Genomic DNA, 22496 nt, shown 5'->3' on the forward strand with positions numbered 1-22496 from the left:
TATATTTTAGAGGTATGTGTGAAATAAATTATATTTTTCATGGATATAAGAACGTTTGGAAGGACAGTTTTTAATAATTTGGAAGTCAGAAGTTCACATACCTCATCGTCCACAAGAATGTTAAATTTGTAGATTTGTGTGCTTCATCGTTTAACTCTTAGGGGAAAAAACAACTTCAGTTCCTTTTGAAAGCAATAAGTGCACAACTTTGAAACTATTGGGATTTTTCAAATCATCAAATGTTTATGTTATAGATAAAGCCTGAAATGTAAACACACACTTCAGTTTTGTTTGGATGCAACAAGACTGTGATTATAAACACATCAAAAGTAGTTTTAAAAAAAGAATATGCTAATAACAAGTTTGGAAAGCACTGACCTCAACTTTACAGAAGATAGTGGACACATACAATGCAGGAAACCATACAATTTAAATTAAATTAATTGAAATTAACTCTAATTCTGTTTAAATAGGCCAAATAAACTTTATATTTTAACTTATGGTCATCATGTATGTACGGAAGAATTCTGAATTCTGAGAAAAAAGTCAGAATTCTGACTTTTTTCTCAGAATTCAGACTTTTTTCTCAGAACTGTTTTATTTATTTTTTCCCAGTGGGAAAAAATAAATAAAACACTTTTTGATCCCCAAAAAGTCAAAATGATGTATGCCATCATTTTGACTTTTTGGGGATTTGAAAAAAACAAAAACAGTACATTCAGACGTGTACACCCAAGTCATGTTTTCGAAATTCACTGACCATGTCCACGCTAAAATCATCCCACACCAAGAAAAGAACAATTCAAATACATCATCAAAACCACCAAATAAACATATCATTCAAGTCTTAAGTGAATATAAACTTCTGACTGGCGCTGTTGAAGTTCAAATCCAATGTTTATTGTCCCATTTCTCGCGCAAAATCCAAATTAGAAAACAGCCTGTATGTGTTAGTCTCATAGACATATCCTATATTATGTTTATGGTTACTTTGACTTACTTTGAAAAACTGCTTCCGCTCTGACAGGAAGTCTTGGCCTGTTCTCATCTATCATGGCTCCTCCAGTCGCAGTGTCACCGCTAATCAAGGTAAAAACACAACACAAAGTAATTTATTTCAGCATGGAGTCTTGTCGTACCTGTTAGGTAAATTAGATAAATTACTTGAAGCTCCAGGTCCGTTTAGGATTTAACAACAGATAACAAACTGACCTTTAAAGATTGTTGTTTGGCACCATGCTAGCGGATACCTGCTAGCTGTGACATTGAAATGCAGGTGAATGTTTTGCTTGTCAGAACATTTCGTAACTGTTTTCTTTCCACATTTGGATCATGTAAAATGCGTCACTTATAGTGCCAAATGTGTGTAATGTCACCTTAAGTGATAAACTGATTAGTTACGTTGTTTTGTGTCTCCTAAAATACAGAATCCATAATAAATAACCATCAATTAGCAAACATTATCTTGTTGGTAATGAAGCTGTTGCATTTATTAGGAACCTGCTGAGAACCTTTTTATGATCAATAACTTTTTTTTAGCTCACATGCAGCTAATTGAAAAACGTTGTTTTTGCTTTTCTTTCTTTTTTGCAATATAGACGGCCAGGTGGTCCGCCCTGCTGCTTGGTGTGCTTTATGGGAAGCAGAGGTTTGGTAAGTGGGAATCTAAATCTGTTTTTCCGAGGTTAGCTTTTGAATGATTTATATATTTGTGTTTGCCCATTTTCACACCTTTTTTTTTTCCTTCAGTGGGTTTTACAGAGGTGCAGTGTCCAATCTTTTTGGGACATCTGTTTTAAAGAAAGAATAGTTGTACTTACCTACTGGCTATGGATTAAAAAGTTAGGGGAAATGATATCGCATAAAAAACCTAAAGCCAGGAACAAATTTCCAATAATTAAGCTTCCCAATTTAAAGTCCGGTTATGGCAGACTAAGGAAAATATACGTATTTTCTCTATTCTCTCCATTTCTTAAAGAAATTGTGAACTACTTTGAAAAATTGTTAACTTTGGCTGTGGCTGTTTTTATTTCATACAAAAAATAGTTATGACAGAAAGCATGATTAAAATCACACCATAGTAAAAATCTTGCTTTTACATCATCATAAACTGTAAATTCTTAAAATGAAATATATTTTAAAACCAAAAATGATCAGAAACCTCACATTTAAAGAAATAATTACATAGTAAATCAGTTCAAAAATATTCAAATGGCATTTTTGATGTTGTAGTTCAAACTCAGACTATTGGACATGAACACAAATGTTCAAATTAAAACCTCACTGTTTCACACAGCAAATGCCATTCTTTAAAGTTATTTTTCCTCTCTTTGAGTTGGATACTTTGCAGTCACTGAAATACACGTCCAATTGACTCCATTGTTGTTCTCCTTAAGATTACCTGAGGCCTATTGCTGAAGAGGAGAAGAGGGTTGAGGAGGTAGAGAAGAAGCTCAGAGAGGAGCAGGAACGCATCTACAAACAACTGTCAGAAGGTGATAAAATAACAATTTTCTGTAATATATTCTCCATTTTTGTCTCCTTAATATTTTGTTAAATGTCATATTTATAATATATATAATTTCTTTTTTTTCCATGAATACAAAAATATATTATTTTCTTTTTTTCTCCCTTTGCAGCAAATTCTGACACCATCCTCAAATGAACTTACCTATTGACCAATCATGAACTCAATAAAAATCTTCAATATTTTTCATGGCATTGTTTTAGTCTGCTTTTATATTACACAATGACCTTTTTGTACCAAAATGTTTTGGTGAACACATTTCGGGTTCACAACAGGTAACTGTGAGCACATATGCACGCCCTTCAGTGAGAGGTGAGCCTTTGGAAAAGCACTGCTGTAATCCCAGCCTAGTTTAGCTCTAATCCCGGGATTAGGGTCGGGGACCAGTAGTAAAAAGTGCAGTGTGGACAGAATACTCCTGTGTTGTGTAACATTCTAACCTTCATTATGTACTCTGAATGGAAATATTGTTTGGCACAAACTACAAAACATAGGCAGACTGTTAAATTTTCATGTTTCAACGCTGAAGCGTGTTTTTATCTCTTTTAAATAAATTCAGCTTCATCCTCTGTAAAGTTTTACTTTAGAATGGCAGGAATCAACTCACATCATGACAACATAAAAATACATTTGCTTTATTTGAGTCATCATTGTACACAAGGACCAGACGATGAGGCAAGCTTTAACTCGCTGGCTTTAAATTAAAATAACTACAACAAATGTGTTACAGATGTATCAACAGCACATACAGGTGACATTAATACCTAATATTTTAATCTTATACATTCAGACCTCACTTTAATAAGTGGAAAATGTTAAAGCTAAACTGAGGCAAGCATGAACTCACGGCTCAATAAGAGCAATACGATTCTGTAAGCGTTACTATTTCACCTTTAAAAATATTGTATTTACAACTGTAGAGGCAGTATGTACATGTCGTTACACAAAGTCAGGTTGCTCAGTCTGTAGACTGGATCAGCTTTATGAGCCAGGAGTCTGAATGGTTGGTAGCACTGCTGCCCTACAGCACCACAGTCCTGGGTTCATCTTCTTGATCTTATGAATGAGTAAAGTTTCCACATTCTTTGCGATGTGTGGATTGCGTTCCGTTCATGCCCAACGCAGTGCCTGCGGAGTACAGGCTTATTTTTAAAGCCTTTTTTTTTTTTTTTAGCTTCTTGCTCTTACTTCGTTAAGACAAACATTCCAGTCCAAATAGATAAAATGCAAAATAATTTGAATCCCAGTTTTGGACCCACCAATGTCTCTGAACAGGATCTATTTCCAAATACATTGATCTACTCACTTTATACAAGGTTTTCTAGGCTATTCTCTCTCGCTCTCTCTCACACACAGACACACACACACACACACATACAGACTCCGTATGTACATTATAAAGGCATCACAGATAAGCAGCTACAGATTTTGTTGATTGGAAACATGCATAGCTATTGCACATGATTACCACATGGCAAGTTGCCTTACTAATTGTAGCAAATTGTAGATGTAGATCTCTGCAATCAAAGTAAACACGCTCTCATTTGTAAATAGTGACTGGAAAGAGTGAACATTGAAAACAATTGCTAGAAGATGTAGATGTGCTACTTTCTAAGAGGCCTTTTTACAGTCTGGTCTTGTCCATAAAAATGTAACAGAGCTATGTTTTCTCTGTCATGTAATGCAGTACATATGGTACATGGCAAGGCTACCAGTGGCTATGTAACGTATTTACAATGATTATCTTGTGACACCTTCTGAAACAAAACAAACGCATACAAAAACGTATTATCTGTACAGAAGAGACAGTATGTTAAGTCTATACCTGTCAAGTACCTAAAAGTAATTCTCAAAACACAATATGTTTGAGACAAAAGTGAAATCAAAATGAAAACAATATTGTTAAAGTTAAATACAACAACATTTGATTCAGGGCCTCAGTGATGTCCCAGTAATGACTGATGTTTTACCATGTCCCATTATTTTAGCTGAAGTGCAGAGCTCTTTCTGTTCAGGCTTTTTCTTCTCTGACTGAAACTTGTACTCTTTAACCCTTCTGTGGTTTTAAAAGATGGGATCATTTAAACCCCACACATGTTTTATTCTGTGTGCAGCCCTGCTCAGAAGCACTGACCTGATGTGTACTTTTACAAGGTTTTTTGTGTGGTTTCAATAATTGACAGTCCAATGGGACAACCCCCCCCCTAATTCTCCACTGTCTGACCATGACATTTGCTGCTCTCCTCCTGGGTGGCGTGTTAAGTCTGCGGGAGGCTTATAAGTACTTTGGGGCTTTGCGAACATATCCAACTTCTTCATTTTAGAGCTTTTTTCTTGTCAGTCTGTCCAAAATATTCAAAATATTTCTTTTCAGATGATTCTGAGCTTCCACTGTCTTTAGAGTCTTTTAGCAAACGGAGCAGGTCTTGGAGCCTCCACCACTCGGGTTGTTTGCAGCAGCTATGTGAAGAATAAATAGAAAAAAATAAATTACTTTTTGCATGTGTAGTTGTTTACACATTATAGTCAGAGCTTCTTCCTATTTAAAATGTTCAATTATGTAAAGTTGGTCTTACAAGTGCTCCTCCTTCAACTTTTTCCTATGTAGAGAAGTTAGGAGCCACAGCTAATCTTGACCACATTTACAAAATTATGGGCTGATGTTCTTTCAACAACATGGAACCATTGTCAGGAGAGTTTTCACTTTTTATAACATTCATGACTTATAGCATGCATTATTGGTATAATCCATAGTGGTTTACAGACATTATATAGTACATTGTTTTATGACTTAGTCAAACTGGATAGAGCAAAATATCAGATGGCAATGAACATTTGTCTCAGAGCAGTGAGTTTAAAGGATCACTTTACCTTTTGCAGCCTTTGCAGCCTCTTTTGCAGCCTTCTCATCCTCTATGGCTTTGAGTTTAGCTTCATATTCCTCTTTTTTTGCATTCCACTCTTTCCTGTTGTTAAGGATGCCATCTAACATAGGCTGGATTTGGGGGTGGAAGCGAGAAAATTCCTGAGAAGACAAAATCAAGAACAAATGGCTGAAGGGGGAACAAAATGAGAATTACATCAGATGGTGGGTTTTGGTCAAACCCATTGTTTTGCTGTGAAATCAACACAAACATAGCTTTCTTTTTTATGGATTAAGACCCTATTGTAGGCAATACCTTGTAGACGAATGTGCAGACAAAGTCAATGAAGCCACATTGTAGCTTTGGAAGCTCTGCTGATTTGTTCCTGTCCATCATGGGCTGGTGGAAAAGACATAATTAAAATGTGAAAACTCAATGATGGAAGTAATTTCTTTTAAATGGTAATTTATAATTTCATGATTCCCATAGTTTTAAATATGATGTGATGCAAAGGTCTATTTCTCTGAGATGGCCTTCAAAATAGGACAAACAAAAAAAAAGGACATTTGAGAAAAGCATTTGAGTGTTAGTCAATATAACTCATGAAATGGCTACAGCAAAATTGTTTTGTCCATATAATTGTCCATATAAACTCACATTAACAGCAATAATTTTGCATTGTAAGCAATAATCTTATTGCTTACAAATAAAATTGCGATAAAACAGCTAAATACAACTCTAAACCTACAAACTGTTTAAATGACAGAACAATCATTTAAAAGCTTTAAATTACTGAGACTGTGACAAAGCCAATCAAGAACCCTACTTTTTCTTGCCAGTGGGGAGGATGTAAAGGAAGTGAGAGATCCAAAGCTTCCTGCTGAGCTAATCTTTTTTCCATGTAAGATTGTGCTATAGTATAATAAATGCATATTCCTTTACAATCTTTCTAAAAAAAATTTGTGATAATTGTGCAGTATTCTTGTATTTGGTGCTGAATTTATCCTTGCTGCAGTGTTCTACTTTTTTTCTTATAACACCCATTTATGCAACGTTGGTACAATTGCAACTTGCAAACTCACAATAGGTTGCTGTTCCAGCACTGTCCTCTCCAAATCACCCTGCTCCCAAAACTCTGCCGCCACAGACAAGGCAACCTGAAAAGCACACACTCAGTTCTTCATCTGCCAACAACCAGCTTCCCATCTTTGTTTAAACCTTTTATTCTCATTACTCTTACCTTGCTCTGGACTTCCCAGGGCTTCGTGATGGCCGACAAGTCGCATGCTGTCATCATCATGGCCCTGGAATAAACATTATCCAGGTTATAAACCCACTGGACAGTAGACGCCCGAGTTGTTTTCATTTCACTCACATGACGATCTCTTTTCTGGTTGTTTCTAGAGACATGAAATCCACCCATTTCTTTTCATCTTCATATGTTTTTGAAAGGTCCACAATCTTTTGGAACATTGTTCTCTTCCTGTGACAATAGAAGATGAATCACTTTAACTCATTTTTCACCAAGAGAAAAATTTATCGACAAGACTGGACTGAAAAGTCAGAGATGCTACTCACTTGAAATACAGAGCCAGGTCAGTGGCAATGATGGCAATGTCGGTAAGATGGATCACGTGATCTACCTGCCGCCTGTTCAGGTTCTGGTAGATGTTCAGTGACTGCAGATGAAAAACAAAGAGCGACGTCGGTATGTTCAGAGACTGTAAGACACGTAGCCCACATGTTAGGTTAAACGACATTTCTTTACCTCGTCAGAGAGAAGAAACTTTCCAAACTCTAGATGGTGTCGTTCCAGGATGGAGGAGCCGTGTAACTTGGCCAGAGGATTACCAGATCTGTTGGATTAAATAACATAAAAAAATCCTTAAATATCTGACAACTTAACCGTCGTCTGACTCAACTGAAAAGCCAAGTCTAACTCAAACGTATTTTTAAATTGCCTTTCATTCAGGCTCGCCACGGCAATAGTAACTTAAATCGGTGAGCTGTTGCAAAACTTAAGCCATAATTAATAAACTGGCTCAGTAAGGAATTATGATCCAGTTGGCTTACAAGCACAAGACATTTGCAATAGCTTGCTGGATTTCTTGTAGTTCACAGTAGGTTACAACTTCTTGAAAGTTGAAAGTATTCAATTTAAATGTTGAAAGAGATGTCCTGTGAGACTGTAGTCACTTACTTGACCTGGTACAAGTTGTTTGTTCCTCTGTGATCAATATCATGCAGAAATCCTGCTGTTATCATGGCCATGACTTCTAGGTCTGTGTAATATCGCTTCAGATGCCCTGTCTGAGGACAAAAAGAAATAAATATGCAGTGTGAAACAGAAATATTTGTGTTTTGAATAATAAACTGCAACTAAACAAGTTAAAATAAAAAATTTAACTGGTTCATTTTGTTTTACTGTTTTATAAATGGGCACTGCAATATGCTTAAAAACATATTGCATATTTTAACGGATACCGTTAACAATGTGAACATGGTCTGTCCCACGTTGAAGCCATGACGCCAGTTGTGGTAGGTGATTTTTCTGTAGCCTTTACTGACAGAGTACATGAAGCGAACCAGCACCTGAGAGGACATTAAAGAGTTAATATCTCAAACTGTTTGCGCACACTCTCAACAATAAACCTTGTTTACATGTGCAACTATATTACTTCTTGAGGAATCTGGAACTTCTTCACTACACCGACTTCGTAATACATCTGGATCCCGCATTTCACCAGCTCCAGTTCTGTGCAGTTAAAATCTGAGAAGCGAAACTCGTAGATCTCAAATTTCTTGATAAGAGGTGGCAGGTTTTTTTTCTAAAAGGACGACACCAGAAAATGAAAAATAGATTCACACTCTGATTTTATTTCGTTTTTTTCCTAAATAAAAGAAACCTTTATAGTTGGAAACCCAAAACACACAAGTTCAGGCATTACCAGAATGTCAAGAAGATCCTCTTCTTCACAGTCCCAGGGCTCACAGTCATAGACCTCTCTTGTGTTCTAGAAAAATTGGCATTATATACTTAAATCAATTAAAAATCAAGGGGAAAAAAATATGAAAAATACTAACATTTAAAAGGCAATCAAAATTACTGACACTTTTCTTTCATTTTATGGTGCTTTTAGAAGAATGGAGAATTAAAGCATCCATTTAGTCTAATTTAACGTGTCTCCATGATACAACCCTGATTCATTACTTCAGTCATTAACCCTGAACCTTTAACACTTTGTGGGCTGTTTGTAGTCTGTCTTTTGACTCCCTTTTGCTAACGAAGAATGGACTTGCATAAATAAAATGCTGACACTTTGTACAACAAACTGCAGATGACAAAAAAAATTCACAATAGCTTTATGTCACTTAATTTATTTAAAGTCACTCCAAATTAGTTTTAATGTATTTTGCAGCCAATCCCTTCTCACCAGTTACTCTGATATTAAGTAGGGGTAGATTTCTATTTACGTAATCTTAACGGATTCTTGAAGTAAAAATCCGCCTTTGAAAATAAGAATGTTGTATATTTTTTTAAGTAAAAATACCACTGACCAGGATATTCTGAATTTCATCATTTCGACATTTGACGTGGTAGAGCACCATATCTTGAGCGATGTCCTTTCGGTTCTCGAGCTTGTTCATTTTGTCGTACGTGTCCGTGTTCAGAGCTGACCATCCCAGGAACTGAGTCAAAGCCTGGGAATCAGAAAAATTTACATAAAATACTTTCAATAAATATTAGGGGGGAAACAAAATCATGGATCTTTGTAATTTGATGAAATTGTACAAATTCATTTAGTCAACCACAAAGACAGATTAGTTATACCTCCATGAGATTTTCATCATGATCATCAAATGGCTTCCCATCTTTCCTGTTGTAAAACGTTGCCACGCCGACTATTTCTTCTTTCTTGTTGACAATTGGAAGCGAGAGAACATTTTTTATGGTCCAGCCACTGTCATCCAGCGGCTCTTTCTGCGATGACAAGAAAACACAATCAAGTCTGTAATTGTCTGTATGTATAACTTGATTTCATATTTATTTCAGTCAGCAATTTCCAAACATTTCCAAGACACTTCTCAATTAGTAGAAATTAAGTGCATTAGCAAACAAAGTACGTAGGGACCAAAATGTAGATAGATGCGTTTAAAACAGATACAGTCACATTTGTTTTTAACAAAACAAACAAAAAAAGAAAACAACATAATCGGTGATATAATACTAAAAATAAATATTAATTTGGGACAGATCATGTCCAACAAAGTGCTGATGATCATGCCACATATATCTATTCTTTAAAGATAGGAACAATAGTTTGAAATAAATATTTTTATAATTCTTTTTTTAGTTAATATATCTTATTTTCTTAATCATTCAAATGCAGTTCTTTTTTTAAATAACTAAAAATATATATATATTTTGGAAGGACGATTGTGTATGGTTTCTAATTTCTTAGCATAGAACAAAGTTAAATATTGTTAATTTATCATTATAAATTCAACCAGGTGCAGTTCCTACAGCTTTCTTTTTGTAATCTATAAACCAGGTGAGTTGGTTTTTCCTGTATGACCAAATACTTTCCCTACCATAAATAATGTATGAGATTATCACGGTAATAGCGTGACAGCATTTGTTTGATTTTTTTTCTAATTCATCAATTTCCTTTCCAATGTACTTGGAAGCTGTTACAAATATTTGCCAGAGAAATATAATGCACATTATCATCATAAGGAAATTAAGGTATTTTTATATTACAGTTAAATTTGAGTCAATCTTTTAATAAATGTGTTTTTTCTCTAATGCTAAAACTCTTCTACTACTACAGCAAACCAGCTAGAGCTTTTTAAGTCACGAACAGCAACAACCGATTCAACAGCATGTTAACCTTTAATTCAAGCTGCATTCATTCATGCCGTTGAGGTTGACCGTCCACCCAGCCATTGTCACCCAATAAACTGTAAATCATCAAGTTTTTACAAAAAGAAGTGTTTGGTGAAGCACCTGGATGTACGTAAAGTTTCTCACCTGGAACTGAAACATCTCATCAGCGGCCGCATTCATGATGTTACAGATCTGAAGGGCGGAAAGGAGCAGACTAATTAATTTGGCTTCAGATAATTCAGCAGCTCGCTGCAGTTGTTGAAAAGAAAACTCACAAAGCCGCTCTCAGCAACGTAAGTGGGAAGGCCGCTGCTCAAGGCCCAGTGGTCCGCAGGTGGATTTCTTTGTGACAAATTGAAGAAAAGATAAGTCAGAAGATGATCAGTCTGTTACTGATCTGTGATTATTAGGTTAGCATTCTTCAAACTCATTTGAAAAGTGTTAAAGTAAAAGCATCACTGACCAGGACCACTGTTGACCAAACATAAAAACAAGAGAAGGTTGTACTTGCACTTACGGTATTACTTTGATGTCTTCTTTTCCATGGAGTATGTAGTCAATCACTTTGTAGAAAATTACTTCCTAAGTGGTAAATTAAATAGATTAGCAATAGAGACCAAAGCCGAACTAAAATAGAGACTTTTTTAATGAATAGACGAGTGATGAGAAAGTTGAATAAAACAATGCACCCTGCCATCTGGAGTTACAGGTCCACTGTAAGGTGGCTGTTCTCCCATCAACACAGGCCAAATGTCAAAGAACTCCTAAAAGAAGGAGGGTAGCAGTCAGTCCCTTCATGGTAAATTACACAAAATAATTTGGCCAGAAAATAAAGATAGACACCAAACCTTTTCCTTTGTCATGTCTAGTAACCCCACAGAGTATCGGTCACAGTTGAGGTAGGCCCGGACTGTGTACAAGGCTTTGTGAAACTGTCGCTCGATGTCTGTCAGCTCTTCAAACACCTTGTTGGCAGACCACAGCAGCAGCTACAAGGACACACACAAGATTTAAATGCAGCTTACATACAGACATAAGAATGACAAACTTTTGTTTTAACGTTTGCCCACACCTGTCCTTTGCGTGTCTCACAGTTGTGGAGGTAACTTAGGTGAAAGATCTTAAGGTTCAGAGAGGCAATTTTCAGGTACTTCAGGAAGAGCTGCAGACACGAACAGGAACATGATTTATATGTCATATTTCTTTAAAATGACCCCACATTTTATCGCGTTATAACCATGAAAGGTGACATAACATAAGACTCTTTTATATGATGAAACAGAAAGAATACATTTTAAAATTCACTCTCCCTCTTACTTCTTATTTAACAATTACTTCTTATTTTTCTCGGCTTACCACATAAAATAAAATACATTGAAGTTTGAAACTGTGATAGAACATTTGAATGTCTTTTGGTTGTTTTCTAATATTGAAAATTCTTTTATTACTCATTCAAATGCCCATCTTACAAAAATATGGAATAGGGAAGTGCTCAACATTAAATAAATCGATGAAAAAGAAAAGAAAATAAGCATCTACATGAATAATTAACAGATACATATATATAATGCAACAATAGAATTATAAAATATATTAAATTCTAAGCTAAGCATACTTTTCAGTCTTTAAAAATACATTCATTAAAATGAAACTTTATTACAAAAATAATTTTTGCATGTGATAAAAATCTTGCAATTAACCTTGAAATAATATAGTAGACTGTTTAGCTTTATTTGTTTCAATCCTGCATCATGAACCTGCACTAGATTACTTTACTTCACTAATTCTCCTAAGAATTAGATTTTTTCCGAACTGTTCTGCTGCTCAGTCATCAGCTGTGCTGGGCGCGTCGCCACCAGTAGCTTGTGGACTCACATCTTCATCCTGGCCGGTGAAATGAGGTCCTGTGGTTTTGTTCAGGGCCATGATCACGGCCACCAGGTCTTTGCCGTTGAGGATGGGCGCTGCCAGCACGTTCCTGGTCTCATATTCTGTGAGTTCATCAACGAATGAACTGAAATACTGGCTCTGAAAAGGTAGAACATATTCACAAACACGTGTGAAAGTCTTGTTTTTTTTATGCTACATTAAGAGTTTAGCAGGAAAAACTGTAAATTCTTAAAAGTGGTTAATCCGATTTAAGCACTCTGGATATTTAACTAAAAAACATCTCAAAATACTAAATAGATCTTAGTAAATAGGCCAATGCCATTATTGCTGTCCAGCAAACTTGGTTGGAAAATAAGCAATCGATTAATTTATTTGAATACATAGGTTGAATGGAAATAACTCAAACTAGTTTTGATCTGTTTTACATTCCTGCTGACAGCCAACTAAATGTCAGCAGCGTCTAATCCATGGCTACAGCAGAGGATGATGCGATCTGAGAATAAATGGATTATGTCTGACAATGAGATTTACAACCACACTTTGTGCCGGTCTACAGCAGGGAGACTGCACATGCGCATGTAAATACAAATTGGGCATATGTCATTTGTTTCTATTTAATTTCAATGTTACATTTAAAATTATGTTTGATATCAAATGAACTAGCTTTTAATTCACAGGACTTCAAATATCTGTATTATTTACTTTTAGATTATCTTTAAATTTAAGTTTAAGGTTTAAAATTGGGGGTTATATTGGGTGGAATAGCCAAATACTGAAGCACAAGACTCTTGATCAGAGCTGCTTCAAGGTTGGATGGAGTTTAATTTAGTATAATTAACATCACCATTAATGCCTACTAAAGCTTCAGCATTGTGAAATGATCATTTAAGACATGTTTAGGTTAGTTAGCAAGAGAGTAGCACAGTTCACATATTATTTGAACAACTGTGACATTTTCTGACGTTATTACCTTCCCTATATATTTACTCTGCAGAAGGTGTTATGAGTGAATTTAAAAGAAGACTTGTTTTGGAAGTGCTTGACAATAAATATGATGTTTTGAGACTGAAATACTTTATGGTAAATTCAATAAATTTGAGCTGGCTGCATTCGCTTCTGTCTCAGGCTGTATGCATCATCATCAAGAGTAATTCTCTCTGGTTCATCTTTTTGCTCTGACTCACAAACTGATGTCCAGCCTCCCTGCCCCCACTTTACCTCTTTGACATCTTTCACGTTGACATTCTTCTTGGTGAGGGCCACGTTGCCAACTATCCCCAAGTCCAGAGGGTAGACGATCTCAGAGTCTGGTGAAACCACGCAGTCCTCCAGGACTGAGTTGGTCGAGACGTTGAAGAGCCTCGTCGCCAGCTCTCCGATGCCGTTCCGCTGCCGGTACATGAACAGGCTGCAGCGGTCGGCGTGAATGAGAGCTCCGAGCCGCTTCAGGATCTTGAAGACCACCTTTTCCATGTTGATGTTCTCTTGCATGTCTTTGATCAAATCAAACATTATTCGGCTTTCCTCAACCTTTGGAAATTAGAGAAATATAAGCTTGTTTTTGTTGTTTTTTTAATTCACAAAGATTATTTTGTTTCTATCCTGAGAAATCATCAAATGTGTAACTTACCCGGCTAAGTTCCTCCAGCTTTCCAAAGTCAATCTCTTTTTCTGGGAGTCCTGATACCTTCGATATGGAAGAAGGGCTCATTGTTTTGCAAAAGTATTTTGCAGCAAACGCAGGGTTGTCGCGAAGGAACTTCTCCACGTCTTCTTTTTGCACACCCATTTTTCCTCCTTCCTCTTCTTCTGTCAGCTATTCCTTGTCCTCTTCCTTTTGCTCTCAATGAAGCTCCAGTGCTGCTCTAATGGAGCAACCGCTTCTCCAGCAAGAAACCACAAATAAGCCAAACGACTCACACTCCAAATACCATTTTATCGACTCAGGAAAAGAAACAAATCTTACCCAGGTGATGTACAGATTGGGGGAAAATGAGGTGAACACATTCAAAGGCAGGCAAAAAAAAAAAAAGTTAATAATCCCCCTGTTTAGTTGGATGAGTGGACTGCAAGAGGGAGAGCCCTGAGGAGAAGGCAGAGGGCTGAATCCCAGCAATCCCTCTGTCATCAGCAGATAGTGCTGAAGGTTAGCAGGGATCTACCTATGCTAAACTCATCAGCTGATCATGTAGTAACAGATATGTGGGCCAAAGGACCCAGCCTTCACTCTGCATCAGTACATTCAGACCAGGATGACTCCACTCCTGATAACTGCGGTCGTAGTAAGAGTGTAGATATGGACTGTAGCATGTTTTTATTCAGGCGAGCAGCAGGATTTGATGCAGCTTAATTTCTGAAACACTCTTTTAATTCTTCTAATAAAATCAAAATTGAATATTGTTGAAGCAATTCTATTAGTTGCAACTAAAAAAAACAAACAGAAATCACACATAGAAATCCGTAGAAATCACATTAATTTTAAGCAAATGTATTTTATATCCCACATGTTCAATATGATTCCTCTCTGAACCTGTACAAGCTGCTTAACTCTTTTAAACAAGGCCTCCTTTGCCTGATCCTCTGTTTTCTTTGGACACTAATGGTCTCACCATCCAAACTTTTTTTCTGCAAACAATCTTTCCTGCAGGTTGACATGAATAAAAAGGGATGTAAAGCGCCTCCAGAGGAAAACTAATCCTTTCATTCAGAGCTAGGAGGACCCGTCTATTATAAGGCTGCATAAAGACCTTAAGCAAAAGGTCAAATAGATAATCTGCTGCCACTATAATGCATAACGACAGGTGTGTATGCATGCATGTGTGTGAATGTAAGTTTGTTGCCCTGCTAGTTCTCAAACTGTGAGTGAATGTGATTTTGGGCTTATAACAAGATACTCTCTTGTTTGACCTATGATTAAAATTAGATGCATATGGTTATACATAAAACTCTAATGTGTGGTATGTGGAACATAATTTTTATTGTTTCAATGTATTTTAGAAAACAGGCTACAAAAAACTTGTAAGAAAAGATGAATGTGTTGAAAAGCTTTTCATGCCCTTTGCAAAGTAAGGTGGAGGACGTTTAATGCTGTGGGCCCATTTCTCTGCCAAAAACTAATCTCATGAACTGTTACCAGGATATTTCAAGTTCAGTTCCAAGTGCATCTTATAGTAAACTTGAAAATGAGTCATTATTGGATATTTTTACTAGGTAATTATTCAAGAGATTTCTACAAGAGCTTGTAGAAATGGTTTATCAGACAGATAGAATCAATCTTCTCCCTTCGCCGTCTCAGTTTTTGGACCTAAATCTTTTTAAGAACCCATGGAGGGAGCTGCAGAGGAGAGAGGATATTTGGCACATCAAGAGCCAAATGTTAAAGAGCAGGTTTGTAATAATTGTGGAAGTGTTGACTTTGTTACAGTAATGTGGGATTTCTTCCCCTACTGAATAAATATAGAGAAATTAACATAAATGTAAATGCCACCACAAAATGTAAAGATGTAACAATATTGTGTTTGGAGCATAATTCTTCTTGAAACAGAGTGATTGGCTGTTGGGATGTATTTGTGAGCAGTAAGCGAAACAAATTAAGCCACATAATTGATATAAGGATGGGTCCCTTTGAAGTTAATTCATTAGTTGATACTTGTGTGAAGAACCCAGAACCTTACTGAAAGCACCACTGTGCAGCCCGCAGTGGCACAGTTGGAAAAACTTCTAAGTAAATGATATCAGGTCTTGAAATTAATAGATGTTAATGCAATGTTCTACAGTTATTGTGCTTTCTTAAACTTTACTTGATATTGTTAAATTTATTTTATTTTTGTGGTAAGTGGGAAGATAGGCATAATTGGATTTTTTTTTTTTTTAATAAATACGTTTTATCCACTGCACTTGTTGCACTGCTGACAAGCCCCAGTAGATGGCAGCAAACACAATTCTAGGTTTTTCAACTTGGCCACACTTCAAGCTTCAAATAACTGGGAACATTCGGGGAAAAATGAACGTAATATTTCAACATGAAAGTGAAAGTGAATCCTCCAAATATTCATGATAAAGTTCTTGCAACATTTCTCTTGCCAGAAGTCTGAAGGATGATCCCTGGATGATTCCCTACTGACGTTATTGAAGCAAAGTGGGTAGAACCAGGGTAGATCCAGACACAGGAGCTGAAGGGATGACATACATCATCCTTAGGGATATTTTGTACTATTTGGGAGCTTTTTTTCCTGGAGCTTTTTCTCCTGAGCCCCAGTCTTAACCTTACAGAATACAATAAATGGCTTCAGCTTCTTCTCCACGTGTCCTCAGTCCTTTTGATGATAAACTACAATTTTTCCAAATTACGTCTTCAACGTCTCCTTCAGTGAACCTGAAGCCACAATCACATTAGTAGCAAAGCAAATATGCCGTATCCTCCGTGAATGACTTGTCACACTTTTGTTTATAAGATGAAACACAATTTTAAACAGCCTGTTAACCCACATATCTAATACAGCCTCAATGCATCACTAGATCCAGACTATTTTCCCAGCAGCCCAGCAGCAGGATGCAGCATCCACCACCTTGACCCGAACATTTTTTTTATCTTTTATTCTATACTTTCTAGTGAAGCAATTAGAATTTGTTCTCTTTGGGAAAAATAAAATAAAATAAATAAAACTTAGCAATGGGTTTCCACCAGGCTGTGCGTTCAATCCGTTGGTTAGCAGTGCAACAAAACATCCCATTTTGGATCTTATTAACTAACTGCAAAACAGAAGTTGAAATTTCTATCACTTATTTAACAGTTTTTTCATTGCGCCCTTGAAGTTTCCATTCAGCAGTTAAATCAGTGTTTTGTCAACTATCTATTTTGAGCAGCAAAAGTAGGATTACGTCCCTGATAGAGTCGATGGAAAAATGTAGATCAGTAGTCTTGGCTTGCTTCTTTGTTCTCTGCCTCTCTGAGGAGAACATTTACTGTCAGAGTCAGTCTACAGGACTGAACACAGACAGCTGCGTAATAAGTTATTATGCCAGCAATTACACAATATACTGGACTGATAGTGATTAGGGATAAACCAGGGAATGAGGGCCAGTGTCTGTTTAAAGAGATAAACAAATGTCTACTTTCTCCCTCTATGTGGATTGAGTTAACGAAGTTTCATACTTTCAATAATTAGTGATTGAGAAATTATTTAATTGACAAAGCGAGTTTGGTTAATAGCAGCATCCACAGTTAAGTAACTTTTACTCTTCTAATTATCTGACTGTTATTTGGGCTTGTTTACAGACTACCTGTTGACAGATTGAACCTTGGTTGCTCAACACAATGACAGTGTTGGCAGACAGACCTATTCTATTTATTGTCTACTGAGAGTGAGGTGAAGCTGTGCCTTAAAATAAACTCTGCCATCTGTCTAAATATACTTGTGTTTATTTCTGTATTTACCCTGACCTTTCATGACTTCTTCACCCAAAGTGTCTCAGAATACCTCTCATTAAAAGTAATAAGTTGCTTTCCTTTATCAGGATCAGATAGTGGCTGATGTTTAAGAGCGATTGGCATTACTATTTTTAAAAAGGTTAAGTTTGAGACATTCACGTGGGTATTTTTAGATGTGATCTGTTTAGTTTTTTTGTTTTATTGTTTTTAGATGTACTTTTATTAAACTCTGCAGCTTTTCTAAAACCATTCAAATATTATTTTCTTCAACTTATTTACCACTTAATATGAAAACTCTGATGTGAGTTGTGAAACAACGTGTCAAGTTTTCAGGTATCACTCAGAAATCAAATTGAGCTAAAATTGATTACTGATAATATTTTTTTTCCTAAAAACCTTCAAACATGCTCCTGTTTGTTCCAGTGGAATTACCAAAATTATTTCTATTGCCTAAATATAATATATAATATAATGCATCTTCGATAAATGTTGAATTAATATAATTTTATCTGTATTTTAGAGCATATATTGGGTATCATATTCTGTTGTACGGTATTGGCAAACATAATTCAGCTGTTTGTAAAAGACCAAACAAGAAGGCTGTGTTTTTATTCTAACCCCCGGAAGCAATTAATTAAAAGTCTGTGTTTAAATGCAACTAATTTGCCAGCCGGTGTTACACATGTGCCTGTTCTACTGTGTTTCCAGTCAGTTACATAATGGTCTAATTGTTTTTATCGTAAGTCTTGGACATAGAAGCCAGATTACGACAAGGATTTCAACCCAAAGAGATTACCTCTAGATTTAAGCACCTTATTTAGTTCCAAGCAATGAAAATCAGCCATAAGCTTGTCTGTTGGGCACGTATATAAAGGCAGCCACCAGCCTGAGACCCAATCTGCTGCAGAACAAACACATCCACACCCAGAACTTTGATTTTTAATCTCGGCTGTTACTCTTCACCCAAACAGGTAAGACGCTGAATTTGGATTTTAACATTAGTTGCCTCTTTACTAGTTAAATTGTTGCTTTTGAGCTGCATCTGTGCCTCCTGCGCTCTAGCAAGAAACTGTGGGAAAATTGCACACCAAAGACAATCCTCTCTGAATGTTGAACCTTATTTGATATTAGAACAGAGAGTTCAGACTGGATTTAAATGTGGCAATAGAGGTTTTGTGTATTTTGTTTAAAATTACTCTAAATGGTAAAAAAAAAAAAAAGAAGTCATTTTCTCGTTAACACATGTTCTGGTTTGCCTCATGCTTCATTACAGAATGGGATCCTTTAAGCTGGCCCTGCTGCTGGTCTTTGTGTCCTGCGTTGAACGCAGTCTGTCTGCCTCCTGCATTGTAGATAGTTTCTCAGTCAAAGAAGACTTTGATCCAAAGAGAGTGAGTACAAAAAAAAAACCCTGCATTGAGATGTGAATGTCAGGAGAAAAGAAAAAAAATGACTAAATATTTCTGACTTCCCTTTTATGACAGTATGCTGGGAAGTGGTATGCACTGCAGAAGAAAGACCCAGAGGGGTTGTTCCTGCAGGACAACATCTCCGCCGAGTACACCATTGACGATGACGGCTCCATGACTGCCTCTTCCAGGGGACGGGTCACCCTGTTTGGGTAAGGAACCGAGTATTCATAAGAGGTTCTGCATCAGACACTGCTATTTAACATGTTTTTCCCTTCTTTAAGAACCGATGATGACCTGACCAGGGCAGGAAAAAATTTTCTTTTTCTTAGCCAGGGTTTAAAAAAACATGTTCAGAACAGAAATATTTAGGAACAAAAGAGTGCTAAGTGTTAGTTATAAGCAGAGTTTTCACTCAATAATCAAGGATTAGGAAGAGATATGTGATGAAAAGGGTTTTTGTTTTTTTTGCATGTTTTGAAGATTTGTAGTTAGTATATTCCAAAAAAAAAATTGTTGTAAACATTCAGAAAAGAGAAGTTAAAGACCTTTTCTTGCGTCATTGATCTGATTTTTGGTTTTGCAGCTTCTGGGTTGTCTGCGCCGACATGGCTGCTCAGTACTCTATACCTGACCCTACGACCCCCGGCAAGATGTTCATGAACTACCAGGGCCTGGCCAGCTACCTCTCAAGCGGAGGTACATTCAACGCCACTTCCCATCAAGCATTTGAGTTTTTGCACTTCATTCCTAAACACATCGTACTTTTCTGTCAAACTAGGCGACAACTACTGGGTGATCGACACCGACTATGACAACTACGCCATCACCTACGCCTGCCGCTCCCTGAAAGACGACGGCAGCTGCGAGGACGGCTACGCCCTGGTGTTCTCCAGGAACCCCCGGGGCCTGCCTCCAGCGATTCAGCGCGTCGTCCGTCAGAAACAGGAGGAAATCTGCATGGCCGGACAGTTCCAGCCCGTCCTGCAGTCTGGGGCCTGCTGAGCAGAATCCAAGAAAGAGAAACGGGGAAGGAGAAGCAAGTGCCACTCAGATGCTGACTTTGTGGATAGAGAGCAAGCAGAGGGAAAACCCTGAGAGCATGTGTGCGTGTGCATCTGCGTATGTGTGTATGTTTAATCTATGACAGTGGTGGAGTTGAAAAATGCAAAGAGATTGACAGAAGAAGAATATGTCTCTTCTTCTGCCTCTTATGAATTTTTCTTCGACCTTGTCCTCCTCCTCACGTATCCATGTATTATTAGTATTATGATTAGTATTCTGGCCAGATTTCTCTTGAAACAGATATTTAATCTCAACGAGACATTCCTGGTTAAATAAAGGCTACATACAGACATAAACACATGGATACATGCTAAAGAAAAACATTATTTTGCAGTAATGTTTGTGAATGTGACAAAAAAATAAAGATTTTTTTTTAAAACAAAATGCTTCAATATTTTATTTATTAATTAGACATTTAAATGAATAAATAAAAAATAGTTTCAGAACAACTTTTGGATATGTCCAAATCTGTTTTATAGAACTTGACCTTTGGTTTTGGCTGTTATTCATAATTAACCACATACATTTTGCTGTCAGATGTAGATGTTTATTTTTGACAAGAAATGAGATGGACATCTCCAAAAAGATAATAAAACAATGTAAAAGAAAAGTTATTATTGATACAAAAAACATTTTTATTTTAATTTCACTGAAAAAAAGAATAACAAATGATTGATTCCCTTCTCAATCATCAGAGGAAAAATGTTGGCAGTACACCACTTTGGGTTTGATAAATGCTGACTAGTTCTTTTTATTTTCATTAACATTCTGAATATTCATATTCTGTGATGAACTCCAAGTCCATTAAGATGAAAGAACTCTTTGCAATCCCCCTAATTTTTTGCTCCTTTCACATATCGATGTATCAAAACTGTTTTGGTCCCTGCAAAAAATTGGTATTGCCTTCAGTAAGAAGAAAGTAAAATATTACTTTAATCTGACATCGGTTCAGGATATGAACAATGTTCGGGTTAAAAGTTCTTAGTGAGATTTAGTCTTGCATCAAATAATGTGCTGACATTTTTATTCCTTTTTCTATTCTCCTGGACACTGAAACTCATCTTTGTTTACACAAAGACACTCAAAAACTTTTACTTTAAACAAGAATCTCTCACAATTCATTCTTTAAAATATGCTTTTCTTCTGCAGCTTTTGATTTCTGAGACATTATAATCCAAACTTTGATGAGAAAGTTGAGTGCAACAAAAGAAGCTGTAGTGTTTTATACCAGCATCGATTGCTGTGGTTTAGGTTTTCTTTCATTCACAACCTGGCATTCCACATTTCACACACAGCCAGATTATGGTGCAGATAATCGGCATGGTTCCTGAATTTACTTTCCACCTCGCTCACGTTGCAGCTAACTTTGTTTATCCACTCTGTACGTGTTAGGTCCACTTGTAAGAGGCTTTTTTGTTCATGTTTAGAGATTTTTTTTTTCTCTGTCCTGGCTCTGTGTGAAGCCAAAGCTTAACCATCAAGCTGGGAATAGTGTGGGGGTGGAGGGTAGGGATTTGGATGGGAGTAGAGTTACTGTAACTCTGCGTCAAAGAGTAAACATGAGGTGATTCAAATATTTGACAATTATCCCATATGAGTTTTATTCCTATAAGTGTTGCTTGGGCCCCAAGTAGATCTTATATGTCCTATAGACTGGTAACACACTGGATATCACAAAGTGAGCTGGAAAGTGTTGCTGCACAGAAGGATGGTTGGGATGTACTGAACAAAAAAGGCCAATTTATTGAAGCACTAACTCCCCAATTTACAGATTAATGCTGGTTCTGAAGACAGTCAAGACAGGCTGGTAAAGATCATCAGCTGTCCATGGCATGAAAAGCTAAAGTGCTTGGTTAGAAGTCAAATTGACTTATTCTCTTGTTTCTTTAAAAACCTTCACCTTTCATCCAAAAACGTCTCCAGCTTTGAACCACTGCTGAAAATTGGAAGAAGAACGCAAATGGGCCATTTGGAAAATGAATGTGTCAGTTAAGGACATATGGCCCAGGTCTCCATTCAGTTCAACATTTCAATTGTTGTGATTGACAATCCAAATATAACCTGGATAATGCCAAATGAGTAATCTTAGTCACATGTTCAAAGGTGTGAATTGCTTTAAAACTGCCTGGGAAGGCAAATGAAGGCTTTAATGTAGGTGTTAAAAAAGGATTAAACATATAATGCTGAAATTCACTGACCCTTTAGTGACCCAGTCTTTCACAGATGTTTGTAAAATCAACCTGTAGGCCTTTTGGTGCTGGACTTATGCTGTTTAAAAAAATTATCCAAATTAGGCATGATGAGAAATGTGCAACATTTTAAAATATAAAATTTATGTTCACAGTTTTGTTTTAAGTACTTCATCACAATCACACAGGACCACAAACAACAACAGCAATTAAAGTTTGAAAGCATGATAAGA

The 22496-nt window shown here is 36.6% G+C and overlaps 2 protein-coding genes and 1 long non-coding RNA gene across 4 annotated transcripts; 2 read left to right on the forward strand and 1 right to left on the reverse strand.

The window, feature by feature from the left end:
- Window positions 1-932: 932 nt before the first annotated feature.
- Window positions 933-2716, forward strand: LOC103473655 (uncharacterized). The gene is made up of 4 exons (XR_535056.3): window positions 933-1089; window positions 1599-1653; window positions 2397-2495; window positions 2640-2716. It is a non-coding gene; the product is annotated as an uncharacterized LOC103473655 (long non-coding RNA).
- Window positions 2717-3146: 430 nt separating this feature from the next.
- On the reverse strand, window positions 3147-14687 carry pde6b (phosphodiesterase 6B, cGMP-specific, rod, beta). Of its 2 annotated transcripts, XM_008424047.3 has the most exons (24): window positions 14136-14687; window positions 13800-14049; window positions 13388-13699; window positions 12155-12307; window positions 11352-11441; window positions 11128-11268; window positions 10969-11043; window positions 10797-10861; window positions 10555-10621; window positions 10424-10471; window positions 9224-9373; window positions 8950-9093; window positions 8340-8405; window positions 8070-8219; window positions 7876-7983; window positions 7592-7701; window positions 7160-7247; window positions 6970-7070; window positions 6767-6874; window positions 6632-6695; window positions 6474-6548; window positions 5707-5790; window positions 5399-5552; window positions 3147-4987 (listed from the first exon to the last, which is right to left on the reverse strand). In XM_008424047.3, the coding sequence occupies exons 2-24, from the start codon at window positions 13956-13958 to the stop codon at window positions 4935-4937; spliced, it is 2565 nt and encodes an 854-aa protein (XP_008422269.1). In that variant the 5' UTR covers window positions 13959-14049; window positions 14136-14687; the 3' UTR covers window positions 3147-4934. The 2 variants fall into 2 exon arrangements, with proteins under 2 accessions (XP_008422269.1, XP_081469671.1); XM_081613545.1 differs by having other exon boundaries at window positions 13800-14687.
- A 3773-nt stretch (window positions 14688-18460) lies between these two features.
- Window positions 18461-20458, forward strand: rbp4l (retinol binding protein 4, like). Its single transcript, XM_008424045.2, has 5 exons — window positions 18461-18571; window positions 18874-18991; window positions 19085-19221; window positions 19596-19708; window positions 19791-20458. The coding sequence occupies exons 2-5, from the start codon at window positions 18875-18877 to the stop codon at window positions 20012-20014; spliced, it is 591 nt and encodes a 196-aa protein (XP_008422267.1). The 5' UTR covers window positions 18461-18571; window position 18874; the 3' UTR covers window positions 20015-20458.
- Window positions 20459-22496: the final 2038 nt, after the last annotated feature.

The sequence above is a fragment of the Poecilia reticulata genome, chromosome 12 (assembly GCF_904066995.2).
Source record: "Poecilia reticulata chromosome 12, P_reticulata-male-v2, whole genome shotgun sequence".
In the NCBI taxonomy this organism is placed as follows: domain Eukaryota; kingdom Metazoa; phylum Chordata; class Actinopteri; order Cyprinodontiformes; family Poeciliidae; genus Poecilia; species Poecilia reticulata.

Bases quoted from the DNA above. Each gene is read 5' to 3' on its own strand.
- pde6b (XM_008424047.3), bottom strand. From the start codon at position 13,958: ATGGGTGTGCAAAAAGAAGACGTGGAGAAGTTCCTTCGCGACAACCCT. The intron at 7,984-8,069 runs GTAATATAGTTG...ATGTCCTCTCAG, and splicing joins AGTTCCAGATTCCTCAAGAA to GTGCTGGTTCGCTTCATGTA. The intron at 5,791-6,473 runs GTGAGTTTGCAA...CTTTTCCACCAG, and splicing joins TGCTGGAACAGCAACCTATT to CCCATGATGGACAGGAACAA.
- rbp4l (XM_008424045.2), top strand. From the start codon at position 18,875: ATGGGATCCTTTAAGCTGGCCCTGCTGCTGGTCTTTGTGTCCTGCGTT. The intron at 19,222-19,595 runs GTAAGGAACCGA...TTGGTTTTGCAG, and splicing joins GGACGGGTCACCCTGTTTGG to CTTCTGGGTTGTCTGCGCCG. The intron at 19,709-19,790 runs GTACATTCAACG...CTGTCAAACTAG, and splicing joins CAGCTACCTCTCAAGCGGAG to GCGACAACTACTGGGTGATC.